This window comes from Leopardus geoffroyi, chromosome A2 (assembly GCF_018350155.1).
Source record: "Leopardus geoffroyi isolate Oge1 chromosome A2, O.geoffroyi_Oge1_pat1.0, whole genome shotgun sequence".
NCBI classification, from domain to species: domain Eukaryota; kingdom Metazoa; phylum Chordata; class Mammalia; order Carnivora; family Felidae; genus Leopardus; species Leopardus geoffroyi.
Genome location: NC_059331.1, coordinates 109554193 through 109581265, shown reverse-complemented (window position 1 = coordinate 109581265; position 27073 = coordinate 109554193). Strand labels below are relative to the sequence as shown.

The 27073-nt window shown below is 39.5% G+C and overlaps 1 protein-coding gene across 3 annotated transcripts in view; it reads left to right on the top strand.

Annotated features, from left to right (window-relative positions):
* The first annotated feature begins 358 nt into the window (after window positions 1–358).
* Window positions 359–27073, top strand: part of CRPPA (CDP-L-ribitol pyrophosphorylase A) — a 318326-nt gene continuing 291611 nt past the window's right edge. For all 3 annotated transcript variants that reach the window (XM_045494985.1, XM_045494987.1, XM_045494986.1), the window contains exons 1-2: window positions 359–606; window positions 19332–19608. In XM_045494985.1, the coding sequence (XP_045350941.1) occupies window positions 359–606; window positions 19332–19608 (525 nt within the window). The remainder of the gene's footprint in view (window positions 607–19331; window positions 19609–27073) is intronic.

The window sequence follows — 27073 nt, the reverse complement described above, 5'->3', positions numbered from 1 at the left end:
ACAGCCTACGCAAAACTGTTAAGTTTAATGGGACCCGTAGGTTCCTACGGAGGGCTGACACTTCCACCCGAGGCGACCGCTGGGCCCGCCAGAGAAGCGAGGAGGCGCGAAAACGCAGCCCGGCCGGGGGCGCTGGGCTCGTCGCTGAGGCCGCGGACGCCAAAGGAGGAAGCTCAGCAGCCGGAGCGTCCCCTGGGGACACGCAGCGGCCCGGACTCCGCGGCTCCGGTGGGCGCCGTCAGGCCTCCTCTGCCCTCCCCCCCATCTTCCCGGTGACCCCAGCCGAGCGCCCGAGCGCAGCGGGGCGCTGTGGCCCGGGGCGAACCAGGCCAGCCGGCCGGCCGCGCCGCCCGCCGCCATGGAGCCCAGGCCCGCCGCGCCGCGGCCTCGCTTGTGCGACTCTCTCGGCGCGGACCAGACACCCTCGGCCTCTACGCTGAACGCGGCCCGGGCCGAGGCTCGGCCAGCTGGGCGCCGCGCTCCCGCAGTGGCTGCGGTGTTGCCGGCGGGGGGTAGTGGGGAGCGCATGGGCGTCCCCACCCCGAAGCAGTTCTGCCCCGTCCTGGAGAGGCCGCTCATCAGCTACACGCTGCAGGCCCTGGAGAGGTAATGCGGCGCAAGGCGCACCCCCGGTCCCCGGCCCGGCCTTCCGCTCCTGGTGCGGCCCGCCTAGGGCGGCCCGCGGCACCTGCCCCTGGTGCTGCTTTCGCGCTGGCGCCTTCTCTCGGTGGACTGCGGGGCCGACTCCGCCCGCTCAATCCCTGGCTTGGGCTGCGTCCTCCCCTGCAATTCAGGGACCGGTGGTTCTGATCCTCTAACAGACCTGCACGCAAGAGGGGGCTGCCCCACAGACCCCTTTCGGTGCCCGGGCCGTCGACGTGGTGGTGGGGAGCCCGGCTCCTGGAGCTGGACTAAGGAGAGCATAGGTTGGAACTAAAAGGCATTTAGTTTTGACGGTGGCCCCACTGGGGCCTAATGACAAGCTCTTTCAGGAGTCTCCCTGCCGGTCTGCCTCTTTTTCAATCTCTGTTAATGTTTTGTGCTCTCCGTGCATGCGTGGATTGGAGTTTTACTCACACATCTCACTTCACGGGCCTTTGTTCACTTTATCCATTCATGTACATTAAATGAATATCTCTTAAGATCCTATGTTAATTACGAAGTGCTGAAGGTGGACGGAGGGACAAAACTTAATCCAAGGCTTTCACTGGTGGATATAGATTTAAGGGTGCGAAATTGTTAAGGCCAATAGGTGTGGAATTGGAGTGAGGACTAGAGGCGCAGTAGTGAGATGGAGAGGTGGTTTGTTAATTGTTTTAGCGCATAGTAGTATGATTGAGCGTGGGGTGAGTCTGGAGGGGTAGGAAGCAGGACAGTTGCACAGGTCCCTAGATGAGTTGCTATGGGTTGAAGCCAGTGTGGTGCTGTGATGGGATGTTAAACCTTGAAGTGAGTCTTTTGTGTCTCAAGAAGGATAACATTATTTTAGTATATCCTTTGCAGGTGGCTTTCATGAAGACCAAGCTAATGAGTTGCTGCTAATTCAAGGCTGTTAGCCTATTACCCAGCAAAGCTCTTCTTCCTGTCCCATCATGCTTGCACACACCACAGAAGCCAAAGGGCCCAAGTTGTGTTGGATATGGTTATGGAAGCGTGAAGAGTCATAACCACCCTTGATTAGGGTAATCAGGCCAGTGGTCACATCTGAAACTCAAACAAACATGGAAACAGTTCAGGTGCTTTCCCTACTCTTGTAGCCCACCTTTTCTCTATGTATGAATCATGTAACTACAGTACTACAGTATGTTAGACCCCGTGACAACATAACTCCTTTATGTAGGTTATATTAAGGGACATAATGGATTTTGGCCAGCAGAACCTAATTGCTTAATAACTGGGCATAAGGGAATATAGTCTCTTGTACATTCAGTTTTCTTTCCTATGAAGCAAATTAACATGATCAGCACGTTTGCATCTTCTGGGGTAGACTGAGATAGGTGGTTACCGGAAAAATCTTTTGAAGTAAAGATATTCTGGGAATGCCTTTTTTTAATGGAAGATGAAGAACATGTGTTTTGTATTGCTAACAGCAGTGATAAAATTCTAATAGTAACTAAAGAAACCTCCATTTTGAAATCCATCGGAGATCATTTTTGTCACTATTAAAATGCCTGAAGAATTTAAGGGATGATTGCATTTGGGGTATGTTTCAGGAAATCCTTGGAAATCTTGCATTACAGGGGTTTAGGTATGGGTGCTTCTTAGCCATTTGCTAAAGGAAGGGCATTCTCTTGACTGCTAATAGACTTCCTAGAGCATGGTGTTAAAAAGCCTAGGTTATTTCATCCTCTTGAATTATGCAAGTTCAATTAAGGAAAGGAGATGGAAGCATAAAATGTTGTATGAAATTCTTACGTTTTTCTCTTTGGCAAAATGATGCATGCTTACCACATATTAAAGGGGAAGCATCACTCTCAATGCATCAGATCAGAAAAGATGTAATTGGGTGTCACCACTGTCAACCATCTAGATTATTTTAGGATAGTGTCAGTTCTCCTTGCCCTCTAATTTGATTTCAAAGTTCATTTGTCTCGCAGAAGTTAAGACTTTCTTTTCTCGAGCTTTTTCCATCTCACTAATAGAGAGGTTGTTGTGAATAATCTTTATTAGTTGATCTTGACTATGAAATTAAAGATACTCACTGACTGAAAAATGACCCTCATAGTTTGATCTGTCCTTTGGAATTTTGAACCGATAAAAAACTATGGCATACGAGAGACTTCACCTCTGAAGTTTGGTCCACAGCTCTTAAATTGGGATAGGGAAATGTAAAGAAATGTGGCTCGTCTTTGTTTTAGTTAAATACAGGTTTAAATGGCATTATTTTCACTGTTGTATTTTTCCACCCAAAGAGACTAAAAACAGTATAGTCACACAAGGGAAAATGAATGTAAGAAGAGCTGGACTAGATAAAAGATGACAACAAAACATTGGAAGAACAGGATGGTAATCAATCAGACTTAACAGTCCCCAAGAAAATGGGAACAGCTGTGGAGAAGCAAGTTGGTTGAAGTCCCCAGATCTTGGAATGTTTCAGGAATCAGAGGTACAGGATACTTCGGAAGGTGGGGTAGACAGCTCAAAACAAAACAAAATAAAAACAACTGGTTGCAACCTTAAAAAGAAAGTTAAACTCCTAGCTCACTATCAAAATACTTGAAGCTTATTCTCTGACTCAGCACAGCCAATGGCTGAGTGAAGGTTCCATGGCCATAGAGGAGTTGAGAGGAAGACTGCACTTTGTAGTGATGAGATCCTTAGCTTCTAAGGTCAACTCAGGGGAGATCCCCCCATTTTTTAAAATGTTTCAATTTTTATTTTTGAGAGAGCAAACAGGGGAGGGGCAGAGAGAGAGAGAGAGAGAGAGTGGGAGACACAGAATCTGAAGCAGGTTCCAGGCTCTGAGTTGTCAGCATGGAGCCTGACACCAGCTCAAACTCACTGAGCGGTGAGGTCATGAGCTGAGCTGAAGCCAGATGCTTAACTGACTGAGCCACCTAGGCACCCTGAGGTTTTTTTTTTTTTTTTTTTTTTTTTTTTTTTTACTTTTTAAACAACATGGTACATATTAAAGCACCTGTTCTTAAATGACTGAAAAGTTAGAGGGGACCTTCAGAGAGTCTGTATTGTGAGTTAACTGAGACTCAGGATTGTTTTCAATTCAGGTGACATTGGGAAAATATTTTTTTTCTAGTTTAGTCAAGTTCTGGTAGGCCATTGAAATATCTTTGTGTGTGTGTGTGTGTGTGTGTGTGTGTGTGTGTGTGTGTGTGTTGGGAGGGGGAGAGTGCCAGTAGTGGAGGGGGAAGAGAGAACCTTAAGCAGGCTCCGTGCTCAGTGCAGAGCCTAGCACAGACCCCGGGATCATGACCTGAGCTAAAAACAGGAGTCAGATGCTCAACTGACTGGGCCACCCAGGCACCCTGACATTTCTTAATTATTAAATGACATTCAAAAGACTCTCTGAACCTTCCCAAATCTGGGAGATGTTGGCTATGGCTCTGTCTGGACAAAGTCTATCAGTCAGTTGTATGTGCATATATTTCCATTAAACATTGCATGTGTATGTATAAACGTATGTATGTTTATACATGTTTATATACCACCTCTGTTAGGATGATACAGCTGGTCGTTCAGATTTGTGCATTTGTTTTAGTTAAAACAATCAAAACTACTACTTGGTAGGTTGTATTAGGAACAAGAGTCTTTCAGAAGTTGATTAAAAATGTTTCTAGGATTTTGAAACTTTGCTTTTGGCCTTGTAGAGGGAATAGAAGTTTATTAAACCAAAGATTTATAATTTGAAGAGAGCTTTTTTTTTTGCCCCTCAGCATACTAACAAGGAACTGAGATCAAGGGTACTAGCGCCTTATGTAACTATTGATTTATGTATGACCAGAGTTTTTAAAAGAAATATTGCTCTAAGAAAATTTAGGTGGCCATGGTAGTGGTGGAGGCATAAAGCCCTGGCAGTTAAGTTGTAAAATACACTTTACAGATCAACTCTGCTCTTTTGCTGTCTAAAAAAATGTGTTCCCAGGTCTTATGTACGAAGTAAAAACCCCTGCCGTTAAGCTTACTTCAGGTTCCAAATATCTAAGGAAAGAAACTCATTAAGATTGGCTAATCTGGCTTAGCTGAATAACTAAAATGACAAATACAAGAAAAGTAAGACAAACACTGTCAAATACAAGGCAAACACTGGCCATGCTTCTTCAGATTGATGGTGATGGTGGGCTAGGAGTGGGAGTTCCTCTGCTGATACATTTGAACAAAATCAGGCACAGCCTTCTGCATAGTTGGAGAAGTTTCTCAAGTTTTCTGCGGTAGAGGACACTGCCTAAAATGACTTGTTCCTCGATAGGGTTCACTGCCCATTGAAACTGTATTATAAACTGGCAGCCAGTATAAATCTCCTCTAGGAAGGAAATGGGTTGTCCCACTAATAAAAAGCATTGCAGACTTTGGATACTAATATATATCCTTATTAATTAATGTGTTGGCATTCTAATTCAGGTTTCACTCTTAGTTTGGCTAATGTAAGTTAGTCAACATAAATGTGATAATGTCAGATGAATTTCAAAGAAAGCTGTTTTGTGGATTTGTATGTGTTGATTTTAAAGAAAGTAGATTTTTGTGGTTAAGTTGGGTTGCTTTCTTGCCACTTGGAAAATCAATGGAAGTCCAGTTTTAGAAACTTAGACTCCATGGTGTGTGTGTGTGTGTTGTCTGCTTGCTTTTTTTAAATTGAGGCATAATCGACATATTAGTTTCAGGTGTACAACGTAGTGAAACCTACATATTAGTTTCAGGTGTTTCAACGTAGTGAAACCTACATATTAGTTTTTGTGTTCTATTTACTTTTTAAATCCTTCTTTTTCATCATGATGAATCCCCTTCACCTATTTCAGCCATTCTTCCCTCCCAACTCCCCTCAGGTAATAATCAGTTGGTTTTGTAGAATTAAGAGTTGTTTTTTGGTTTGTCTTTTTTTTCCCCTTGTTTTGTTAAATTCCACATATGACTAAAGTCATGTGGTGTTTGCCCTTCTCTGACTTATTTCACTGATACTCTCTTGATTTATCCATGTTTTTGCAAATGGAAAGATTACATTCTTCTTTATGGCTAATACTCCACTGCATATATGTACCACTTCTTTATCCATTTGTCAGTTGATGGACGCTTGGATTGCTTCCATAGTTTGGCTGCTGTAAATAATGCTGCAATAAACATAGGGGTCCGTGCATACCTTTGAATTAGTGTTTTTGTATTTTTAGGGTAGATACCCAGCTGTGTGATTACTGGATCATAGGGTGGTTCTTTTTTGAATTTGAGGAACTTCCATACTGTTTTCTAGAGTGAGTGCACCAGTTTGCTTTTCTACCAACAGTGCATGAGGCTTCTTTTTTTCCTGTGTCCTTGTCAACACTTGATGTTTTTTGTGTTTTTGATTTTAGCCATTCTGACAAGTTTGAGGTGATACCTTATTGTAGTTTTGACTTACATTTCCCTGATGATAAGTGGTGTTGAGCATCTTTACATGTGTCTCTTGGCCATCTGTATGTTTTCCTTGGAGAAATGTGTGTTCATGTCTTGCCATTTTTAAATGCATTATTTATTTTTCGGTTGTTGAGTTTTCTAAGTTCTTTTTATGTTTTGGATACTCTTTAACAGATGTCATTTGCAAACACTTTGTCCCATTCTGTAGGTTGACTTGTAGTTTTGTTGATTGTTTCCTTCACTGTGCAGAAACTTTTTATTTGGATGTTGTCCAAGTAGTTTATTTTTTGCTCTTCCCTTGCTTCAGAAGATATATCTAGAAAACTGTTGTTATGGTCAGTGTCAGAGAGATTACTGCCTGCCCTCTCTTGAAGTGTTTTTTAGGGTTTTGGGACTCACATTTAGGTCTTTAAACCATTTGAATTTACTTTTGTATATTGTGAAAGAAAGTGGTCCGTTTTCATTCTTTTGCATATCTCTGTCCAGTTTTCCCAATACCATTTATCGAAGAGACTGTCTTTTCCCCCTTGTATGTATATTCATTCCTCTTTTGTCAAAGATTAATTGGCCATGTAATTGTGCATTTAATTCTGGGTTTTCTGTTTTATTGATCTATGTGTATTTTTATTCCAGTACTATACTGTGTTATTTTATTTTTAAGATTTTATTTTTTAAAGTCATCTCTATACCCAATATGGGGCTTGAATTTAGAACCCTGTTATCAAGAGTCAAATGCTTTACTGACTGAGCCAGCCAGGTGCCCCTGCACTCTTAATTACTACCACTGTGTAATATAATTCGAACTCTGGAATTTTGATAACTCCAGCTTTTTCATTTTCAAGATTGCTTTGGCTATTGGAGGTTTTGTGTGTGTGTGTGTGTGTGTATGTGGTTCTATCCTATTTTTTAGGATTGTTTATTCAAGTTCTGTGAAAAATGCTGTTGGTATGTTGATAGCAATTGAATTAAATTTGTAGATGGCATTGGTAATATAGATGTTTTAATGATTTTTTTTTTCTTGGAAGCTGTGAGCAAGGAATGTCTTTGCCTTTTTCTGTGTTGTCTTGAATTTCTTTCATCAGTGTTTTATAGTTTTCCGAGTACAGGTCTTTCACATTGAAATTTATTCCTAGGTACTTTATTGTTATGGTATGATTGTGAATGGGATTTTTGTCTTAATCTCACCTTCTGCTTCGTTATTAGTGTATAGTAATGCAGTAGATTTCTATACATTGATTTTGTGTCCTTAGACTTTACTGAATTCATTGGCCAATTTTAGTAGATTTTTGGTGGGATATTTAGGGTTTTCTGTGTGTAGTATGATGTCATCTGCAAATAGTTTTACTCCTTCCTTACCAATTTGAATGCCTCTTATTTCTTTTTGTCTAAAGGCTGTAGCTAGGACTTCTAGTACTACATTGAATAAAAGTGGTGAGTGTGGACATCCCTGTTGCTGATGTTAGGGGGAAGCTCTTAGTTTTGCCCCATTGAGTATGATGCTTGCTCATACAAGACCTTTATTATGTTGAGATGTGTTCCCTCTAGACCTATTTTGCAGAGATTTTGTTTTTGTTTTTAAATAATGAAGGGATGCTATACTTTGTCAAATGCTTTTTCTATATCTATTGAAATGGTCATACAGTTTTTATACTTTGTCCTACAGATGTGCCATATCATTTTGATTATCTTGTGGATATTGAACCACTCTTGCATTCCAGGAATAAATCCCACTTGATCATGGTGTATGATCTTTTAAATATTGTTGGATATGGTTTGCTAATATTATGAAGATTTTGCATCTATATTCATGAGAGATACTGGCCTGTACTCTTTTCTTTGTGGCGTCTGTATCTGGCTTTGGTATCAGAGTGATAATGGCCTCACAGAATGGATTTGGATGTTTTCCTTCCTCTTGTATTTTTTGAAATAGCTTGAGAAGAATAGATATTAACTCCCCTTTAAATGTTTGGTAGAATTCACCTGTGAAGGCATCTGGTCCTGGAGTTTTATTTTTGGGAAGTTTTTTGATTCCTGATTGAATTTCATTGCTGGTGATTGGTCTGTTCAAATTTTCTACTTGATATTAATATTTGATATTGATGAATATTTTCATAATATTCTGTTAAAATTGTATTTCTGTGGTGTTATTTCTCCTTTTCCATAAATTTTTGTTACTTGGGTCATCTATTTGTTAATTTTTTTTAATTTTCTTATTTGAGTCTTGCTAGAGGTTTATCTATTTCGTTGAGTTTTTTCAAAGAATCAGCTCCTGGTTTCATTGATCTGTTCTATTGCTTTTTTAGTTTTTATATTATTTATTTAAAACAATTTTTAAACATTTATTTATTTTTGAGACAGAGACCGAGCATGAATGGGGGAGGGTTAGAGGGAGGGAGACACAGAATCTGAAACAGGCTCCAGGCTCTGAGCTGTCAGCACAGAGCCCTACGCGGGGCTCGAACTCACAGACCACGAAATCATGACCTGAGCGGAAGTCGGCCGCTTAACCAACTGAGCCACCCAGGCGCCCCTATATTATTTATTTTTATTCAGCATATAGTTGGGTCTTGATTGTTTGTTTGTTTATTTATTTATTTATCGTGCCACCCTGTGTCTTTTCATTGGAGCACTTAGTCTATTCACATTCAAAGTAAGTACTGATAGATACGTGTTTATTGCCATTTTGTCACTTGTTTAGTGGTTGTTTCTGTATATTTTCTCTGATGCTTCCCTGATTGTATTTCATGATTTTTTGGCTTTCTTTGGTGATCTACTTCAAACCTTTTCTCGTTATTCTTTGCATATCTATTACCTGTTTTTGATTGGTAGTTACCATTAGGTTTGTATATAACATCTTCTAGTAAAGCTGTCTATATGACATTGATGGTCACTTTAAGTTCATTCTTCTTCCCATTTTTTAGGTGTATAGCATCATAATATACATCCTTTTCTTTAATGAATCCCTTGACTGGTTTTTACAGAAAAGGTTAGTTTTACTGCTTGTTTATTTTCATGTTCTCACTTATGATCTTCCTTTCCACCCAAAGGATTCCCTTTAATATTTCTTATAGGACTGCTTTAGTAGTCATGAGCTCTGTTTTTGTTTGAGAAACTCTTTTATCTCTCCTTCTATTCTGAGTGATAGCCTTCCTGGATAGGGTATTCTTGGTTGCAGATTTTTTCCCTTTGAGCACCTTGAATATATCCTGCCATTCCCTCTGGCCTGCAAAGTTTTGGTAAAAAATCCCTTGTTAGTATTATGGAGTTCCTTTGAATGTAACTGTCATCTTTTATTGCTTTACTTTTTTTTTTTTCCTTTTACTCCTTTTTGCCATTTTAATTACTATATGTCTTGGTGTGGACCTCCTTGGGTAGAGATTTTTTTTTGGGGGTGGTGGGGAAGGATATCTGTGTCTCCTCAATCTGGATATGTTTCCTTTCTCATATTAGGGAAGTTTCAACTATTATTTCTTCAAATAAGTTTACTGCCCCTCATCTGAGATCCTATAGTACAGATATTATGCTTGGAGTCACTGAGTTCTCTAAGAATATTCTCAATTTGCATAATTATCTTTACTTTGCTAAGATTGGTTATGTTCCATTAGTCTGTGTTCCAGGTCATTAAATAATTTGTCTGCTTTATGTAGCCTGCTATTTGTTCCATCAAGTATATTTTTAATTTCACTTAGTGTGTTCTTGATCTCTGTTTTTTTTTTTGTTGTTTGTTTTTTTTTTTTTTTTTTTTTTACTCTGTTAAGTGTCTCACTGATGTTCTCCACTCTTAAGTCCAGTGAGTATCTTTATGATACTTATTTTAAATTCTCTATCAGCCATAATACTTATATCTGTTTTGCTTTGGTCAGATGGTGTGATTTGGTCCTGTTCTTTCATTTGGTAAATGTATTTCTGTCTTCTCATTTTGTTTGACTTAGTGTATCTATTTCTCTCTGTTAAGAGCAAGAGAAGTAGCTGACTTTCCTATGATAACAGCCTTATGAAGAAGAGGTCCTTCAGGGCTCTGTAGTTACCCAGGGCCAGGAGCTTCAGGGAATGTCTTCTATGTGTGTTGTGTCTGCTCTGCTGTTGAGTCTTGCCCTATTGTTTGTTCAGTTCAGCTGTCGGCAGAGTCCCTCTCTGCCTGTTGTGGGCAGCAAGGTGTGCAGTGGTCTGCTTGAGAACTGAGACTTGCCCCCACCACTATGTAAACTGAGGACCTACAAAATGCTCAGGTCAGATGTGGCGTTGGCAGTGTTTGTGCTGGTCTTCTGGGGGAGGGCCCAGAGCAGGGGGATGGAGGCAAGAGTGACTGGAAAGGGGTGGATCCATTGAAGCATTTGGGAGTGGCATGGCCTGGTGGAGCTTTGTGAAAGCAAGTTAAGCTATGAGTGTCAGTACTGTGCTGCTTCTCACAGGTAACCGTTGTTTACGCTATGGGGCTGGGGAGGGAAATAGCATTTGCCAGCTTCTTTGTTCCTGGAGGTGTCTCCTAGTGCCATCTGTTTGTCCAGGCAGTGTTCTGAGGTGAGCAAACTGCTCATCTGGGTGGGGGGGGCAGTCTACCCCAGGCATTTTTCAAACTGCTGGTTCTACACTGTATCTGCATGGGCTGTTTATCCTGCTATCTCTTTAAGGATGGGGATTCTGCTTCCTAAAGCTTTCTGGGCTCTCCTAGAGCCAAGCCTGGGATTTTTAAAATTCCAGGCTTTAAGTCCTGCTTGTTTTAGGAACTCATGAAATTTGGCCTTCACTCAACTCACTCAAAAGAAAATACTAGAGATTCATTCTCCCAGTTCATGGGCTCCTAGTGTGAAAATGTGTTTTCTTCCCTTTACTGTGCTGCCAGCTTGAATGGCATGGTCTGTTTTGCTCTCAGACTACATCTCAGCCCTTTGTACCTTTGATGTGACCTTTTCCCTGCCCTTAGTTGTGGAGTTTGTACTACCAGTGTATTGGTCGTTTCCTGGGTTATTTATACTGATATGGTCATTTAGTTGTAACCATGGGGTGAGGTGAGCTTAAGGTCCTCTACTCCACCATCTTCCCAGCTGATAGGTGTATGTGTTGAAGTGTGTGTATGCACTGAGGGCTTATTCGATTTTCTGAGTTAATAGATTGTCTCTAATTTTTGCTTTCTTGTGTACTTGTTCTATCTTACTCTTTCTGAAAACCCTGGAAATTGTATTGAAACAAGATAGAAATATATATGTACATATATAAATGTTAATTTAAATGAGCAATGTTGATTGCTTGAATTGAACTAAAAGTTGGAGTAGGGAAGACAGGAGCAATATTTAGGAATTGACTGGTTTTAGTGACTAATTGAATTAAGGATTCAGAAAGAAAAAGGTACTTAAGTTACTTTCAGTTGAACATGTTCAAATACAGGAATTGAACTTTAAATAATTTTCTTAATGCATCATTAAAGGTCAAATCTGAGTTAAGGGAAACAATAGGCCTACATTATGTATTAAAAATACAATAAGACTGTTTGTATGACTAGATGTTTGTGTCAAATTGCCAGTGGGAAGGCCCCCATGGGACTCTTTCAAGGAGAGATTAGGACTGGTAGGTTGGACTTCAAGTAGGAAGTCTGGGGTCATGAGACCTGATAAGGAGACCTGACATTGTGGGGGCAATTGGGAGCCATCCCCTTCACACCAACTCAACAATGGTTTGCTGCTAAAATAGCAGGGTAGGTATGGGGAGATGTAAATCTACCAAATATGGCCACAGTACAATCCACAAGCCTAATCTCTATGAAGACTGTCATGGCAGTCAGCCCTAGCTGCCACTGTCCCTTGGGGCCAAACTGGGGAGGGGCAGAGAGCAAGGGAGAGAAAATCCCAAGGAGACTCTGCGTGGTCAGCACAGAGCCTGACGTGGGGCTCAAACTCACCAACCATGAGATCATGACCTGGGTCGAAATCAAGAGTTGGACACTTAACTGAGTCACCCAGGCACTCCATGTATCTGTTTGCTTATTATTTATAAAGTTTATTTATTTGGAGAGCCAGCATGAGTGGTGGGGGGGGGGCGTGCAGAAAGAGGGACCGAGAGAGAATCCCAAGCAGACTCTGCACTGTTAGCACAGAGTCCAATGTGGGGCTGAAACTCACAAACTGAGATCATGATCTGAACCAAAACCAGGAGTCAGTGCTTAACCAAGTGAGCCTCCCAGGCATCCCCCTCCCTGTCTGTTTATTTAAAAAGCATGTGTTTAAATCTGTCATTTTTAACTGATCTTATTAAGCTGCCCAAGCAGAATACTGTAAGTGATTTTTTAGCATTGTGGGAGAAAATATGAGAAATGATAATTTTTCCTCAAAATGTCTATAGGTGATAGCCTTGTAATTTGCCTATGGAATGTGCTAGAAAGGAATTAGTCAAGAGAACTTGATGAAATCTGGGTATAGCAATTCAGTGTGGACATGCATTCCACTAAGGAGGTCAGCCAGATTCATTTATTCAGCAAATACTTGTTCAGTAGGCACTGTGTGAGGTAGTTAAGGTTTTTCTCAGTCCCATGATTCTACATTATTTAACTTTAATACTGTAAAAGTCTCTTAATTCTACAACTAGAAAAGAATGTGAATAAATCCTTTGAAATATAAATAGTACTTAAAAAGGATTGCAAGCGCTTGGTTGCTGAACAAAATACCATAATTCCGTTATCTCTTAAGAGTGGTCTAAGACCATGTCTCCTAAATTTTTTTATTGTAACTTGTTTAAAAAAATATTTTGCACGACTCCATCAAACGCATAAATACACAATATGTACGTATTTGAATTTCAAGAAAACCTGTCCTATTGGCTATGCATTCTAACTTTACCCTTCTATAAATTTCTATATCATTTATCCAAAAATGTTAACCTAAACTCCCTAAATTGATACACTAATAGGCCTTAATCTATAGTTTGAGAAAGAATAAAAGACTTAAAAGACTTTGCTGCTTAGAGTCTCTTACGACTTTTGGAAATAATCAAAGGACTTGGGTATATTTAATTATTTACATCTATTTTGACTGACTTTCTTTGAAACAATTATTTTATAGCTCTTTGAAGGCATGCTAGTAACTATCTTGGGGAGTTCATTAATTCATTGACTCATTGTGCAGGTATTTGAGTGACTATTAAGTCTAGCAATGCCTTATCTTTCTCCCTCTTAATTGTTCAGTATTAACATTTCATTGGAAGTAATTTTTATGAAAAAATAGCAACTTAAGATCTTTAAAAGTTGCTTTTAAGTGACTTTTTTTTCTGATAAAATACACTATGAAGAGATAAATAGCTTAGAGTACAAGTTAAATTCTTGATTATAGAGTAGTTTTGCCTACTGATTTAATTGAGCATGTACTTAAAATGTTTTTAAAAAAAAACCAAAAACCTTAGTGTGATGTTTTATTAATAAACTGAAATATATTTGATCACTGTTAATAATTCTTTCCTATAAACTTGAACAAATCACAGACCATTATATCAAAAGTGTTAACTGAATCCATGAACAGAGAAAAGGCTTAAACAATTACAAAAGTAATAATTTATTCCTTTCTAGTTATTTAAATCTTTCCTATTCATGGATTCATTTAACAGATACTGACATATGGTCTATGAGGTCAGGAATTCTGCCAGTCTTGGTTCATTATTATATAACAAGTGTCTAGCATACTGCCTGGCAAATGTTAGGTGTTTATTTTTGCTTGAATTACGAGAAATAAAGGAAACTTGTCATTTTGATCACAAACGTAGCAGTATTACGTGGCTCATCACTAAGAATATAAATGATGTGCTGGAGACACAATGGATACGGACATAATTTTACCACCTGTTTCTCACAGACTGTTAGTGCATTTGTAGAAGTTAACAGTGTGCTCCCAAATCAGACTTGGTTCCACCCAGGTCCCTGCATTTCTTAAGTGTGAGATCATGGGCAGGTCACTGCTTCCATGGCCTCTGTAAAGTGATAATAGTGATTTCCTGCGATCTGATATATTAGATGAGATATTGCAGGCAAGTGCTGTACATAGCACATGTCACTGAGCGAGCCATCAATCTTAGTTGCTGTTAATATTACTAATACTCCTTGGTTTAGAACGTGCCAAGCTCTGAAGTGTAGACTTTGCTTTCTGTGAGTTGGCAGCCTAGTGAAGGAGATAGAAAAGGAAACTGTAGAGTATGATGGTAAATCTCTAGCAGTAAGAGTACTCTGGAAGTGGAGAACAGGGATGCTGCTCCCAAAATGCCTGGGAAAGCTTCCTGGGGGAAGCCATATCTGAACTGACAGCTGAACAGGTGGAACTGGGCTTCCCATCTTGCCCCACCCCAAGATGGGGTAGGTGTGCTGGGTAGCAAAGGAAGTAACATAAGCAAAGACCTGGATGTGAGAGAAAATGTTCTCCTAAATAAGAGGGGAATGGGACAGATGAAGTGGCATAGGGACAAGTAGGCTGACCTTGAAGGGTCCTACTCAAGAAGCAACAGGGGGTAACTTTAGGTTTGCACTTGAGAAAAATCCTCTAGAAGTGGTGAGAATGTGTTATGTTCGGATAAAAAGTAGAAGGAGACCAGCTAAGAGGCTGGTGCAATAAATAATGGAGGAGATGAGTGCTTTGGTCACAGCTTGTGTCAGTGAAGACAGAACCTTGGGAAGCTTCACATTTAGAGACCATGGACTGTCACTTGTCAGTTGCGGGGGGGGGGGCGTGTGGAGTGGGCGCTTTAAGTACAGTATAAATTCTAAACTGTGTGAGTACACTGTAATCAATTAAGTTTGTAATGAAAGGGATGGGGGATGGATGGGCTACAAAGCAGAGCAACCAACACTGAAACTTACTCCCTAATACTTTCTATTGACTGCACATCATAATACATATCTTACTTTTAGGTGCTTTGTGAATATTTCTGCATTGTTTCAGCTTGCTTGTGATTAGAATTCCCCCCAGTGTCTGACAAAACATAAGTAATTCTGGCTTTCTAGGAGCCTAAAGTTATTGAAATGAAGGTAAGGAGTCAAATGCTTGAAACAAAACTACATCACATAGGGAAGGTTATACTATTTTTTTTTTTTTTTGAGTTTTTGTAGCTGATCAGCTTAATGAAGAGCTTCTTTTGTTTTTATAACCTTTGAGATGATGCTGTGTTGAGAGATACTACACCGTTGCTGGTAGGTGAGATTGACCAAGGTCATTTATTCAACAAATAAATGAGGGTATACCAGGTATGTGAAAAACAATGGGCAAAACAGATGTTGTCCTTTCTGTCATGGAAGTTACCTTCTAGAAGATGGAATATGGTATTGTATTTTGGTAAAACGATTTCAAGAACTTTTTGGTACAAGATGGTAGTTTGGGAAAGCTAAGTAGAATGTATATGTCACCTCTTAATTGTTTCCCACTTAAGAGAGACCGTAGAGAATGAGGATTACAGGAGTTAGAACATGACTAAGGCTTAAGCCATAGTAAATGCTTAATGTTAGTTATTTTATGTCATAATGAAACTTTTTTGCCAATTTTGCAAAGGTTACGCTCTCTAATTTATCTCTTAAACCCCATCTACAAGCTCCATCTGGTAGCGAGGCTACAGTCATCGTCTTTCCCAGAATGAAGCAGCAGTCATCTCCTACTTGGTCTGTCTGCTTTCCCTCTTTCTCTACCAGATGTCTTCTCTACCTTGTAGCAAGAGTAAAACTGAGTGTACTAAATTAGCTGCTGTTAAAACAAAACAAAACAAAAACAAACAATAAAACCATGAAGTGAGTGACTTAAAGCACCATGTTACTACCTTCAACTTCTGGAAGTTAGAAGTTTACAGTAGGTATCACTGGGCTAAAATACAAAGGTGTTGGCAATGCTGTGTTTGTTCTGGACACTCAAGGGACAGTCCATTTCCTGGCCACTTTCTAGTTTCTAGAGGTTGCTTATATTCCTAGACTTGTGGTCCTGTATCATACTGGCCACTGTTTCTATTAACTCATCTGCTGCGTTGACTTTTCTGCCTCTTGTTCACGTTTAAGGATTCCTGGGATTATATTAGACATACCTAGATGGTCTAGGAAAATCATTCCATTTCAAGATCCTTAACCACATCTGTAAAGTTCTTTTGGCATGTAGGGTTGTCCCTTCACAGGTTTGGGAAATTAGGAAGTAGTCTTCTCTTAGGGGCTTTTCTGACTACTAGAGTTTTCTAGGCACTGTTTTATGACATGATACACATTTGGTTAAGTGAGCACTTTTTAAATTTTTTTTATTTTTTTATAGAAATGTCCTCTCCTGCATAAAGCTTTGTTTATGACTTTGTATTATAACATTAAAACTCATCACATGGTCTGTGAGGCCCCATGGCTCAGCCTATTCTGGGTCTTTCCTTGACCTCCAGCTTCTTCATAGGCTCTCATCCCATTCCATTGCTGAAACGATTTGACTCCATTTGCTTCCTGGCCCTCAGGACCTTGTAATGGCTTTTACTTACAGCAGACCTTCATATTCCTTTGCCTATTTTTCCCTGCCACTCACCATTTGGATCCTATAGCAAATTCTGGTTCCTTAGGGAATATCACCTTGGCCTTCTCTGTGCTAGTCAGATGATCTGCTTGCATGTGAGCCTGGATTTCTTCATAACACTTGATCACAGATTGCTGTTGTTCCTTTATAGGCAGTGTGCCTATAAAGTAGCTCTTTGTGTTGCTCATCTGTATATTACTGTTGTAGCGACAGGAAGAATGGGATTGGAAAGGGTTGGTTCAATTACAGAAGGTTGGAGGTTAATAATTAAGTAAATCAACCAAATGTTCACATAAAACTCATTTCACTCAGTAATTTTCAGAACTTTCCATCTTTGTAAAAATGTGTATAAGATTTTCACTGTCTAGCATGAATATAGAGTGTCTCAGAGGCTGAGAGTTCTTTGTATGGAATGAGAAAAGACCCCGAATAGCCAAAGCAATCCTGAAAAAGAAAATGAAAGCTGGGGGTATAATAGTCTGGAGTGCAAGATGTATTACAAAGCTGTAATTATCAAGACGGTATGGTAATGCCACAAAAACAGACACTCAGATCAATGGAACAGAACAGAGAACCCAGAAATGGACCCACAAAAGTATGGCAGACTAATCTTTGACAAAGTAGGAAAGAATATCTGGTGGAATAAAGACAGTCTCTTGAGCAAACCGTGCTGGGAAAACTGGACAGTGACATGTAGAAAAATCAACCTGGACCACTTTCTTACACCATACACAAAAATAAACTCAAAATGAATGAAAGACCTAAATGTAAGACGGGAAGCCATCAAAATCCTCAAGGAGAAAGCAGGCAAAAACCTCTTTGAACTTGGCCGCAGCAACTTCTTACTCAATATGTCTCCAGAGGCAAGGGAAACCAAAGCAAAAATAAACTATTGGGACCTCATCAAAATAAAAACTTCTGCACAGTGAAGGAAACAATCAGCAAAACTAAAAGGTAAGTGACAGAATGGGAGAAGATATTTGCAAATGACATATCAGATAAAGGGTTAGTATCCAAAATCTACAAAGAACTTATCCAACTCAACACCCAAAAAACAAATGATCCAGTGAAGAAATGGGCAAAAGACATGAATAGACACTTCTCCAAAGAAGACATCCAGATGGCCAACCTACACATGAAAAAATGCTCAACGTCACTCATCATCAGGGAAATCCAAATCAAAACCACAATGAGATACTACCTTACACCTGTCAGAATAGCGAACATTAACAACTCAGGCAACAACAGATGCTGGCGAGGATGTGGACAAAGAGGATCTCTTTTGCATTGTTGGTGGCAATACAAGCTGGTGTAGCCACTCTGGAAAACAGTATGGAGGTTCTTCAAAAAACTAAAAATAGAAGTACCCTATGGCCCAGCAATTGCACTACTAGGCACTTATTCATGAGATACAGGTGTGCTGTTTCGAAGGGACACATGCACCCCCGTGTTTATAGCAGCACTATCAACAATAGCCAAAGTATGGAAAGAGCCTAAAAGTCCATCAAGGGATGAATGGATAAAGAAGATGTGGTGTATATATACACAACGGAGTATTACTCAGCAATCAAAAAGAATGAAATCTTGCCATTTGCAACTACATGGATGGAACTAGACGGTGTTATGCTAAGCTAAATTAGTGAAAGACAGGTATCATATGACTTCACTCATATGAGGGCTTTAAGACACAGAACAGATGAACACAAGAGAGGGGAAGCGAAAGCAATACAAAGGGAGGGGGACAAAAAATAAGAGACTCTTGAATATGGAGAACAAACAGAGCATTACTGGAGGGGTTGTGGGAGGGGCAATGGGCTAAATGGGTAAGGGGCATTAAGGAAGACACTTGTTGGGATGAGCACTGGGTGTTATGCATAGGGAATGAATCACTGGAATCTACTCCTGAAATCATTATTGCACTATATACTAACTAACTTGGATGTAAATTAAAAAAAATAATAATAATTAATTTTAAAGTGACCTTTATTCAGAGTTGGTATCGTGGGTCGGAGGCAGTTTGCCTGGTCTGAGCCTGTTGGCTCTATGTGGAACATAGAGTCTATAATGACCTCAAGCTCTGTTAGTGCTGGTGTTCAAGAAGTCTGCCAAAATCTAATGCAGTTGCCACTCAATGCTATGGAGTATGCAGTGCAAAATGTCAGTAAGTGTTTAAAAAAATATTTTACAACAGAAAAATTGTTTAATACTTTGTGTGACTCAATAGGTCAATTCTTTAATTAAATATTTTATTACAAAGTTTATCATTTTGAACTTGATATAATCTTAGTATCCCATTTAAGACATGATGTTTCACTTGGATGTAGGCAGAGTTATGCAGCTGTGTTAGTGATTTGATGGATTTCTTGAGAGAGACAGAAATTCTGGTATTCAAAACTGCTTTGACTTGTTCCTATTTTATTGAACAAATGATTTGGAAAAAAATCAATTTAAAGGACTATTACTGCATTCTTTTATCTCAATGTACTGATAATAGAATCCAAACTTTGGAATCCATATCTATTGTATAGTATTTATATAGATAAAATTTGACTATGGAGTATAAAACATTAACTACATCTGTTACTATCTATAGTGTGAAATATTCACTGATTAACAATCTTTTTACTAGACACAATAAAATGCATAAAACTGATTTAACTTTCAGTTTTTGATAGCCCTATGAAGTTACAGTAGTGCTTACTAATTCAGTTTTGTTACTAGCTTAACTCGTATAAGGCTCTCTTTATATTAAATGTATGTACTCTTTCCTTTTAGAGTATGTTGGATAAAGGACATTATTGTTGCAGTAACTGGAGAGAACATGGAAGCAATGAAGGGTATCATTCATAAGTACCAGCATCAACGCATCTCTCTGGTTGAAGCTGGAGTGACCCGTCACAGGTCAATTTTCAATGGACTCAAAGCACTGGCAGAGGACCAGCCTGACTCTAAACTGTCTAAGCCAGAAGTTGTGATAATCCATGATGCTGTGAGACCATTTGTTGAAGAAGATGTCCTTCTTAAGGTTGTCACAGCTGCTAAGGAATATGGGGTAAGTGTTTATACTTCTGAAGGTGGATAAAAGATGCAAATACGATAGCAAATGTTGTATTGCTGGATTTTGATGAAATCCTATTTAAATGTCTATATGAAACAGGCATGATGACTTAAAAGCATCCTGCTAAATTTTTTTTCAGGAAGCTTGAAGTGTTGTGGGTCATGAGACTGTACCGGAATTTATTTTTTCTTACAGTCCAGTGCCTCATCATAACATGAGCTTTTTGGAGAAAAATGTAATAAGGTCTTCAGGGTATGGCTATGTATGCACCTTGAATAAATGAGAAGCAATGTACACTTAACTGAAAATACCTAAGAAAATTATCAAGTCTAGGACACACATGATTATCAAAAATTTGGCTGATCACATGCACATTGTGTTTTGACTTTCCGGAACTGTTTTACTTTCCAGCTTGAATAACTAGGCAAGATTTTCACACCCTTTAAAGTGAAACATTTTAAGATGACACAGAATTCTTTGTGATATTTCACCAAAGAAGACAGGATAGCAAAAGACCTTTGGTAATGTCTAGAACATCTTTGTTTTGTTCTTATATTAGTAGATAAAAATCCTAAAAATAAGGTAATAGTTTTCTAGTCTAAATTTGAGACAGTGCAACGTGTTGTACACAGTTGGTATAGCATAATAGCAATAAGCTATGGAGCTGGACATGCCTAGGCCCCTCTTAAACATTTTTTAATTCATGGTGTATGTGCAACTTTCTCAACCTCGTCGAGACCATTTTCTTTACTTTCCTTACTTGTAAAAATACAGACGATGGAGTGCCTGGGTGGCTCAGTTGGTTGAATGGCTGACTTTTGATTTTGGCTCAGGTCATGCATGACCTCATAGTGATGAGTTTGAGCCCTGAGTCAGGCTCTGTGCTGAGTGTGGAGCCTGTTTGGGATGCTCTCTCTCCCTGTCTCTCTGTGCCTCCTCTAGTTGTCTCTCTGTTTCTCTGTCTCTTTAAATAAACATTTAAAACAATGCAGGTGCTAATGCCTGTGGGGTTTTTTACTATTGGAAATTAGGTGTTAAGTTTTTAAAAATAAAAAAGGTATTAAGATGAATTACAACATGTAGGATTGTAGACCAATGGAAGGAGTCCTCTAAGCCTTCTTAGCCATATGGATGGTGAGTTAAAAAATACCAATCTGGAAAAGATAGTATTTGATTTGTCTTCAGTGATCTATATGTAACTGCAATTTTGTCAGGAAGTTGGTGGTAATTTTATCTCATCTCCCTGCAGCATGAATTCCTTTTATTTTTATTTTTTATTTATTTAAAAAAAAATTTTTTTTTTTCAACATTTATTTTTGGGACAGAGAGAGACAGAGCATGAACGGGGGAGGGGCAGAGAGAGAGGGAAACACAGAATCGGAAACAGGCTCCAGGCTCTGAGCCATCAGCCCAGAGCCTGACGCGGGGCTCGAACTCACGGACCGCGAGATCGTGACCTGGCTCAAGTCGGACGCTTAACCGACTGTGCCACCCAGGCACCCCATGAATTCCTTTTAAACATGTATAAGAATTCCATCAATCAAATAAAACATTTTTCTTCAGTGTAACTTAAAAATGGTAGCTTGATGTAGTGTTAATGGAGTGAAAATGATCATAGAGGTACATTAGTTGACCTCAAAACTTGGTCAGGGCCCTCCTATTTCTTCTGTGACTCCTTCCTGTTCTCCAGGCTCCTTTACTGTAGTAGATGCAAGATGATCAGTTAGAAGTGAAATGAAGAGGAAGAAAAGGGCACAGGATTTATAACACTGAATAATTAGAGTGAAACTTGACAAATTTGAGCAAGTTCCTAGGGAGCACTGTATAGGTGGGGCAGATAATGAAAAATTTATACTATAAGGCAAATAAAATTAGAGATCTTTGGCTATGTTACCTTTTGGAAAAATATCATTCAAGCTCACAATACAAATTACACATTTGGAATTTTTTGCTGATTATTTTTTTTTGAGATCTTATTTCTAAGATTGTCCATAAAGTGATACTTGTGGTAATAGGTCTGAAAGTTAAGAGGACTCTCCTGCTGCAGTTAATAGTAAGCTAAGATATTCTGGTTTAACTGGTGACTTAATAAAACATAAACATGCATAGCATTTACTGTTTTTTTTTGTTGTTGTTGTTGCAGATGTGTTGGAATTCTTTGACTCTTTATAATGAATGTTAATAGAATAACTTTTATGTATTATGCACATGATTAAATCATACATGCTATTTTAATGAAATCTGTGAAACTTTGATTAAATTAAGAAGCTAGTTTTAAGCAAAATCTTCACTATTTATTTTGAAGCTTCAGGAACTTGATGTCTTCTAGGAATAATGTCTTGTGGGGCGCTTGAGTGACTCATTTGGTTAAGCATCTGACTTTGGCTCAATTCATGATATCACGGTTTGTGAATTTGAGTCCCACATGGGGCTCTCGACTGTAAGCACAGAGCCTGCTTGGGATCTTCTGTCCCCCTCTCTGCTCCTCTCTGGCTCATGCTTGTGTTCTCTCTGTCTCTCTCAAAAATAAACATTTAAAACAATGGAAGTGATGTCTTGTTTGGATGGTGTTAAGGAATAATTTTCAAGAAAGTAGGAAATGAGTTTAATACAGATAGGTGAAATACTTTTTTTTTTTTTTTTTTTGATATTTATTTATGTTGATAGAGCAACCACAGGGGAGGGGCAGAGAGAGAAGGAGAGAGAGAGAATCTTAGGCTCTATGCTCATTGTAGGGTCCAACACGGGGCTGGATCCCAAGACTCTGGGATCATGACCTGAGCCAAAATTAAGAATTGGGTGTTCAGTTGACTGAGCCATGTAGGCACCCCATGAATGATTATTTCAACATCCTGTAGATTCAATTTGCATATATATATATATATATATATATATACACACACACACACACACACATATATATACATATAATATATTTGAGAATTCTTTCATCCATGTTCATCAGGGATATTGGCCTCTAGTTCTCTTTCTTAGTGGAATCTTTGTCTGGTTTTGGAATCAGGGTAATGCTGCCTCTAAAATGAGTTAGGAAGTTTTCTTTTAATTTCTATTTTTTGGAAAAGTTTGAGTAGAATAGGTATTAACTCTTCTTTAAATGTTAGGTAGAATTCCCCTGGGAAGCCATCTGGCCCTGGATTTGGTTTGTTGGGGATTTTTGATTACTGATTCAGTTTCTTTGCTGGATATTGGTCTATTCGAATTTGGTATTTCTTCCTGCTGCAGTTTTGATATTTTATGTTTCTAGAAATTTATCTATTTGTTCCAAGTAGTCTGATTTGTTAGAATATAATTCTTCATACTATAATCTTGTAATTGTATGTATTTCTATTGTGTTGGATGTTATTTCTCCTCTTATTATTTGTTTATTGGGGTTCTTTCTCTTTTAGGGGGCATATTGGTATTATTTTTTCAAGTAAACAGCTGGTTTCATTGATCTAAATATTTTTTTCACTTTCTATATCATTTATTTCTGTTCTAATCTTTATTACTTCCCTTCTTCTACTGGCTTTAGTCTTCGTTTGTTCTTTTTATAGCTCCTCCAGGTGTAAGGTCAGGTTTTTTGAGATTTTTCTTGTTTCTTGAGGTAGGCTTGTATTGCTGTATACTTCCCTCTTATGACTGCCTTTGCTGCATCCCAGAAGTTTTGGACCATTGTGTTTTCATTTTCACTTGTTGCCATGTTTATTTTTTTTTTTTATTTTCTTTATTTCTTCATTCATTTCTTGGTTGACCCATTCATTCTTTAGTAGCATTCTTTAGTTGTTTAATCTCCATGTTTTTTTTTGGTCTTTGCAATTTTTTTCTTGAGATTGACTTCAAGTTTCATAGTGCTGTGGCCAGAAAAGATGCATGGTACAATCTTACTTTTTTTTGTATGTGATGAAGCCTGATTTGTGACCTAGTATGTGATCTTTGCTGGAGAATGTCCCATGTGTATTTGAGAAGAAGATGTATTTTGCTGCTTTAGAATGAAATGTTCTGATATATTTGTTTTGTGCATCTGGTCCAGTGTGTCATTCAAAGCCACTGTTTCCTTGTTGATTTTTTGCTTAGATGATGTGTCCATTGATGTAAATGAGGTGTTAAAGTCCCCTGCTATTACTGTATTATTATCAATGAGTTTCTTTATGTTTGTCGTTAACTGTTTTATATATTTTGGTATTCCATGTTGGAATTCAATTTACAGTTGGCAGGAGTTCCGCTTGTTATGATGTAGTGCCCTTCTTCATCTCTGGTTATAGTCTTTGGTTTAAATGTAGTTTGTTTGGGGGCACCTGGTGGCTCGGTTGGTTAGATATCCAACTTTGGCTCAGATCTTTATCTTGTGAGTTAGAGCCCCAAGTCGCCCTCTGTGCTGACAGCTCAGAGCCTGGAGCCTGCTTCAGATTCTGTGTCTCCCTCTTTCTCTGCCCCTCTCCTGGTTGTGCTTTGTCTCTGTCTCTCTGTCTCTCTCAAAAATTAAAAAAAAAAATGTTTACCTGTATATATATGGCTAGTCTGGGTTTCTTTTGATGTCCATTTGCATGGTAAATGTTTCTTCAGCCCCTCTCTTGAAATCTTCAGGTGTCTTTAGGTCTAAAATAAGTCTCTCATAGGCAGCATATAGATGGGTTCTGTTTTTTTTTTTTTTTAATCCATTCTGACACACTGTGTCTTTCGACTGGAGTCCCTTTACATTCAGAGTAATTATTGATAGATACGTATTTAGTATCATTTTATTACTTGTTTTGTCATTTCTGAAGTATCTTTGTTACTTTTGGTCTTTACTTTCGACTCAGTATTTCTTACAGGGCTGGTTTAGTGGTCACAAACACCTTTAGTTTGTGTTTGTCTGGGAAACTCTTTATCTTTCCTTCTATTCTGAATGATAGCCTGCTGTGTTGAGTATTCTTGGCTGCAGATTTTTCTCAACCAGCACAATGAATATTTTATGCCACTCCCTCCTGGCTTGCCAAGTTTCTATGCAGAGATCTGCAGCTAGCGCTATGGGTCTCCCTTGGAAGTTAAGGACTTCTTTTGTCTTGATGCTTCTAGGATGTTTTCTTTTTCTCTATATTTAGCAAATTTAACTACGATATGTCTTGGTATTGACCTGCTTTTGTTGATTTTAATGGGAGTTCTCTATGCCTTCCGGATTAGGATATCTATGTGTTTCCTTCCCCAGAATAGGAAAGTTTTTACTTCTTATTTCCTGAAATAAACCTGCTGCCCCCTCTTCTCTCTCGTCCTCTGGGACTCCTTTTATACAAATATTACTGTATGTGATGGAGTCACTGAGTTCCTAAGTCTACTTGCGTGTTGCATAATTCATTCTCCCTTTCGTTCAACTTCATTATTTTTCATAATTTTCTCTTCTATATGACTTACTCATTCCTCTGCTTCTTTCATCCTTGTCATTCTATCCAGTCTGTTTCAAATCTCCGTTGTTGGAGTTTTCATTTTTGCCTGATTGGTTTTGAGCTCTTTTATCTCTGTGGTAAGGGTCTTCCTGATGTCCTCCTCTTCTTCTCAATCTCAGTGAGTGTCCTTGTGGTTGTTACTTTAAATTCTCCATCAGGCACATTACTTGTATCAGCTAGATCTCTGGCTGGATCTTTCCTTGTTCTTTCTTAGGGGATGAGTTCCCCCTCCATCTTGGCATTTTGTCGAAGTCTCTGTCGTCCTCTCTGTGTTGGAAAATCCTATTAGGTTTCCTGTTCCTGAGAATAATGGCTTTATGAAGGAGAGGTCATAAAGTGTTCAGGGCCTGGCGCTTCAGGCCCTGTCTGTGGTGTATGCTGCATGTAGTCTGCTGCTGTGCTTTGGCTGCTCTATTGCTCAGGCCAGTCATTTGCAAAGGGTTTCCTTGTCTGTAGCATGCAATGTTTGGATATTGGCCAGAGTGTAGTGAGTTTTAACTAGGTGTGGTCTGGTCTGCTTGTTAAATGAGATTCGATGCTCCTTCCTCTTGACTTGAAGCCTTGCAGAACTCTCTGGTTGGAAGACATGGTGTGAGCGCAGGTTTCTGCTGATCTTCTGGTGAAGGGGTCTGCTGTGCTAGGCCTTAGGCATGCTTGTCTGAGAAAAGGAGGACCAGCAGAGTCCTGGTGTGTCAGGACTTGGTTTAAGCTGGTGAGGCTGCCAGTGGTATGTTGTTGAGTGAATCTGGTTGGCCCTGTGCTCTTTAGCGAAGCTGGTTTATGCTGAGGGTTCATGGAGGGAGATGGCACCAGCCAGTTCCTGTGTCCATGGAGAGGAGTCTCTGTGCTTGCTGCTGTCAGGGAACCCCCCCCCCCCCCCCAGAATATCAAGTAACTTCCCTATAAGCGTCCCAGGCATCTTTCGGATTGCTGATGTCACACAGTCTGTCTCCAGGTTGCTTGCCCACCTGGAACAGTACATTGTCCTTTGGGCTCTATCCCAGTCAAGCCTGATGCCTTTTTTTTTTTTTTTTTTTTTTTAATATTTGTTTTTAATGATGACTTTTAAACTGCAAACTTTAAGGATGTGCTGTATTAGGGGGCCTGCACTAGTCTTCTGGGGAGGGTCTTGCCACTCTGGGACAGATGTAGGTTTGACTGAGAAGGGCAGGTAAGCCAGAGCACAGGGGCATGGGGTTTGTAGCGACGCAGGCTAAGCAGCCAGTGTCTGGGTTAGCTGCCCTCAGCAGGTGTCTCTGCGCCTATGCTGAGGGGCAGGGGAGGGAAGTGCTGGCTGCCTGCTCTTTTGTCCCCAGACAGGCGTTTCTGTGAACACCACCTCTAAGAGACAGTGGAAGAGTGAACGGTCTCTTCCCAAGCACTTTAGGCAACCCTGAGATCATGCAGTCTTTCCCGGATGGTTCGCCTGCCTTCTTTCCAGGAGCAGGGCAGTGTTCTCAGGCCTCTTTCCCAGCCAAACCTGCCAACCACTAAAACTCCTGGCTTTGAGACCTGCTGGTGAAACTCAAGAAAATCAGCCTCTCTCGTTTTCCCAGCTAATGGCTTTGGAGAAGAGTTCTCCTGAGTGTACCCACGTGCACTCCGATCTCTCTCTTTCTCTTAGCTTTCTTTGTGGCCAGGACTCCTTTCCCTCTGCAGCACCCACGATAGGTTTCTTCCCCAAACCATGTCTCCATACTTCATACCTTCCTCTGTGTGGCCTCTTCTATCCCTCTAGTTGTACAGTCTGTTCTGTCAGTACTCAAGTCACTTTCCGGGGTATGATATGACAATAATGTAGCTGTGTTCAAGGGATAAGTCAAGTCTAGGGTCATCCTGCTAAGTTGGCATCTTAGCTACATAGTGTCTGCCAGGTTGATTTTAAACTCACTTATTTTTCAAAGGTATTGTGCATTGTCTCTATGGTGTGACTAGATAAGAATATCTTTTTCCTCCCTTGCTTAGGATTTATTCATGCAGTTTGTTTAATATCTTATCAATTCTAGAGCCTTCCATATCATTAACTTTTAAATATTGAC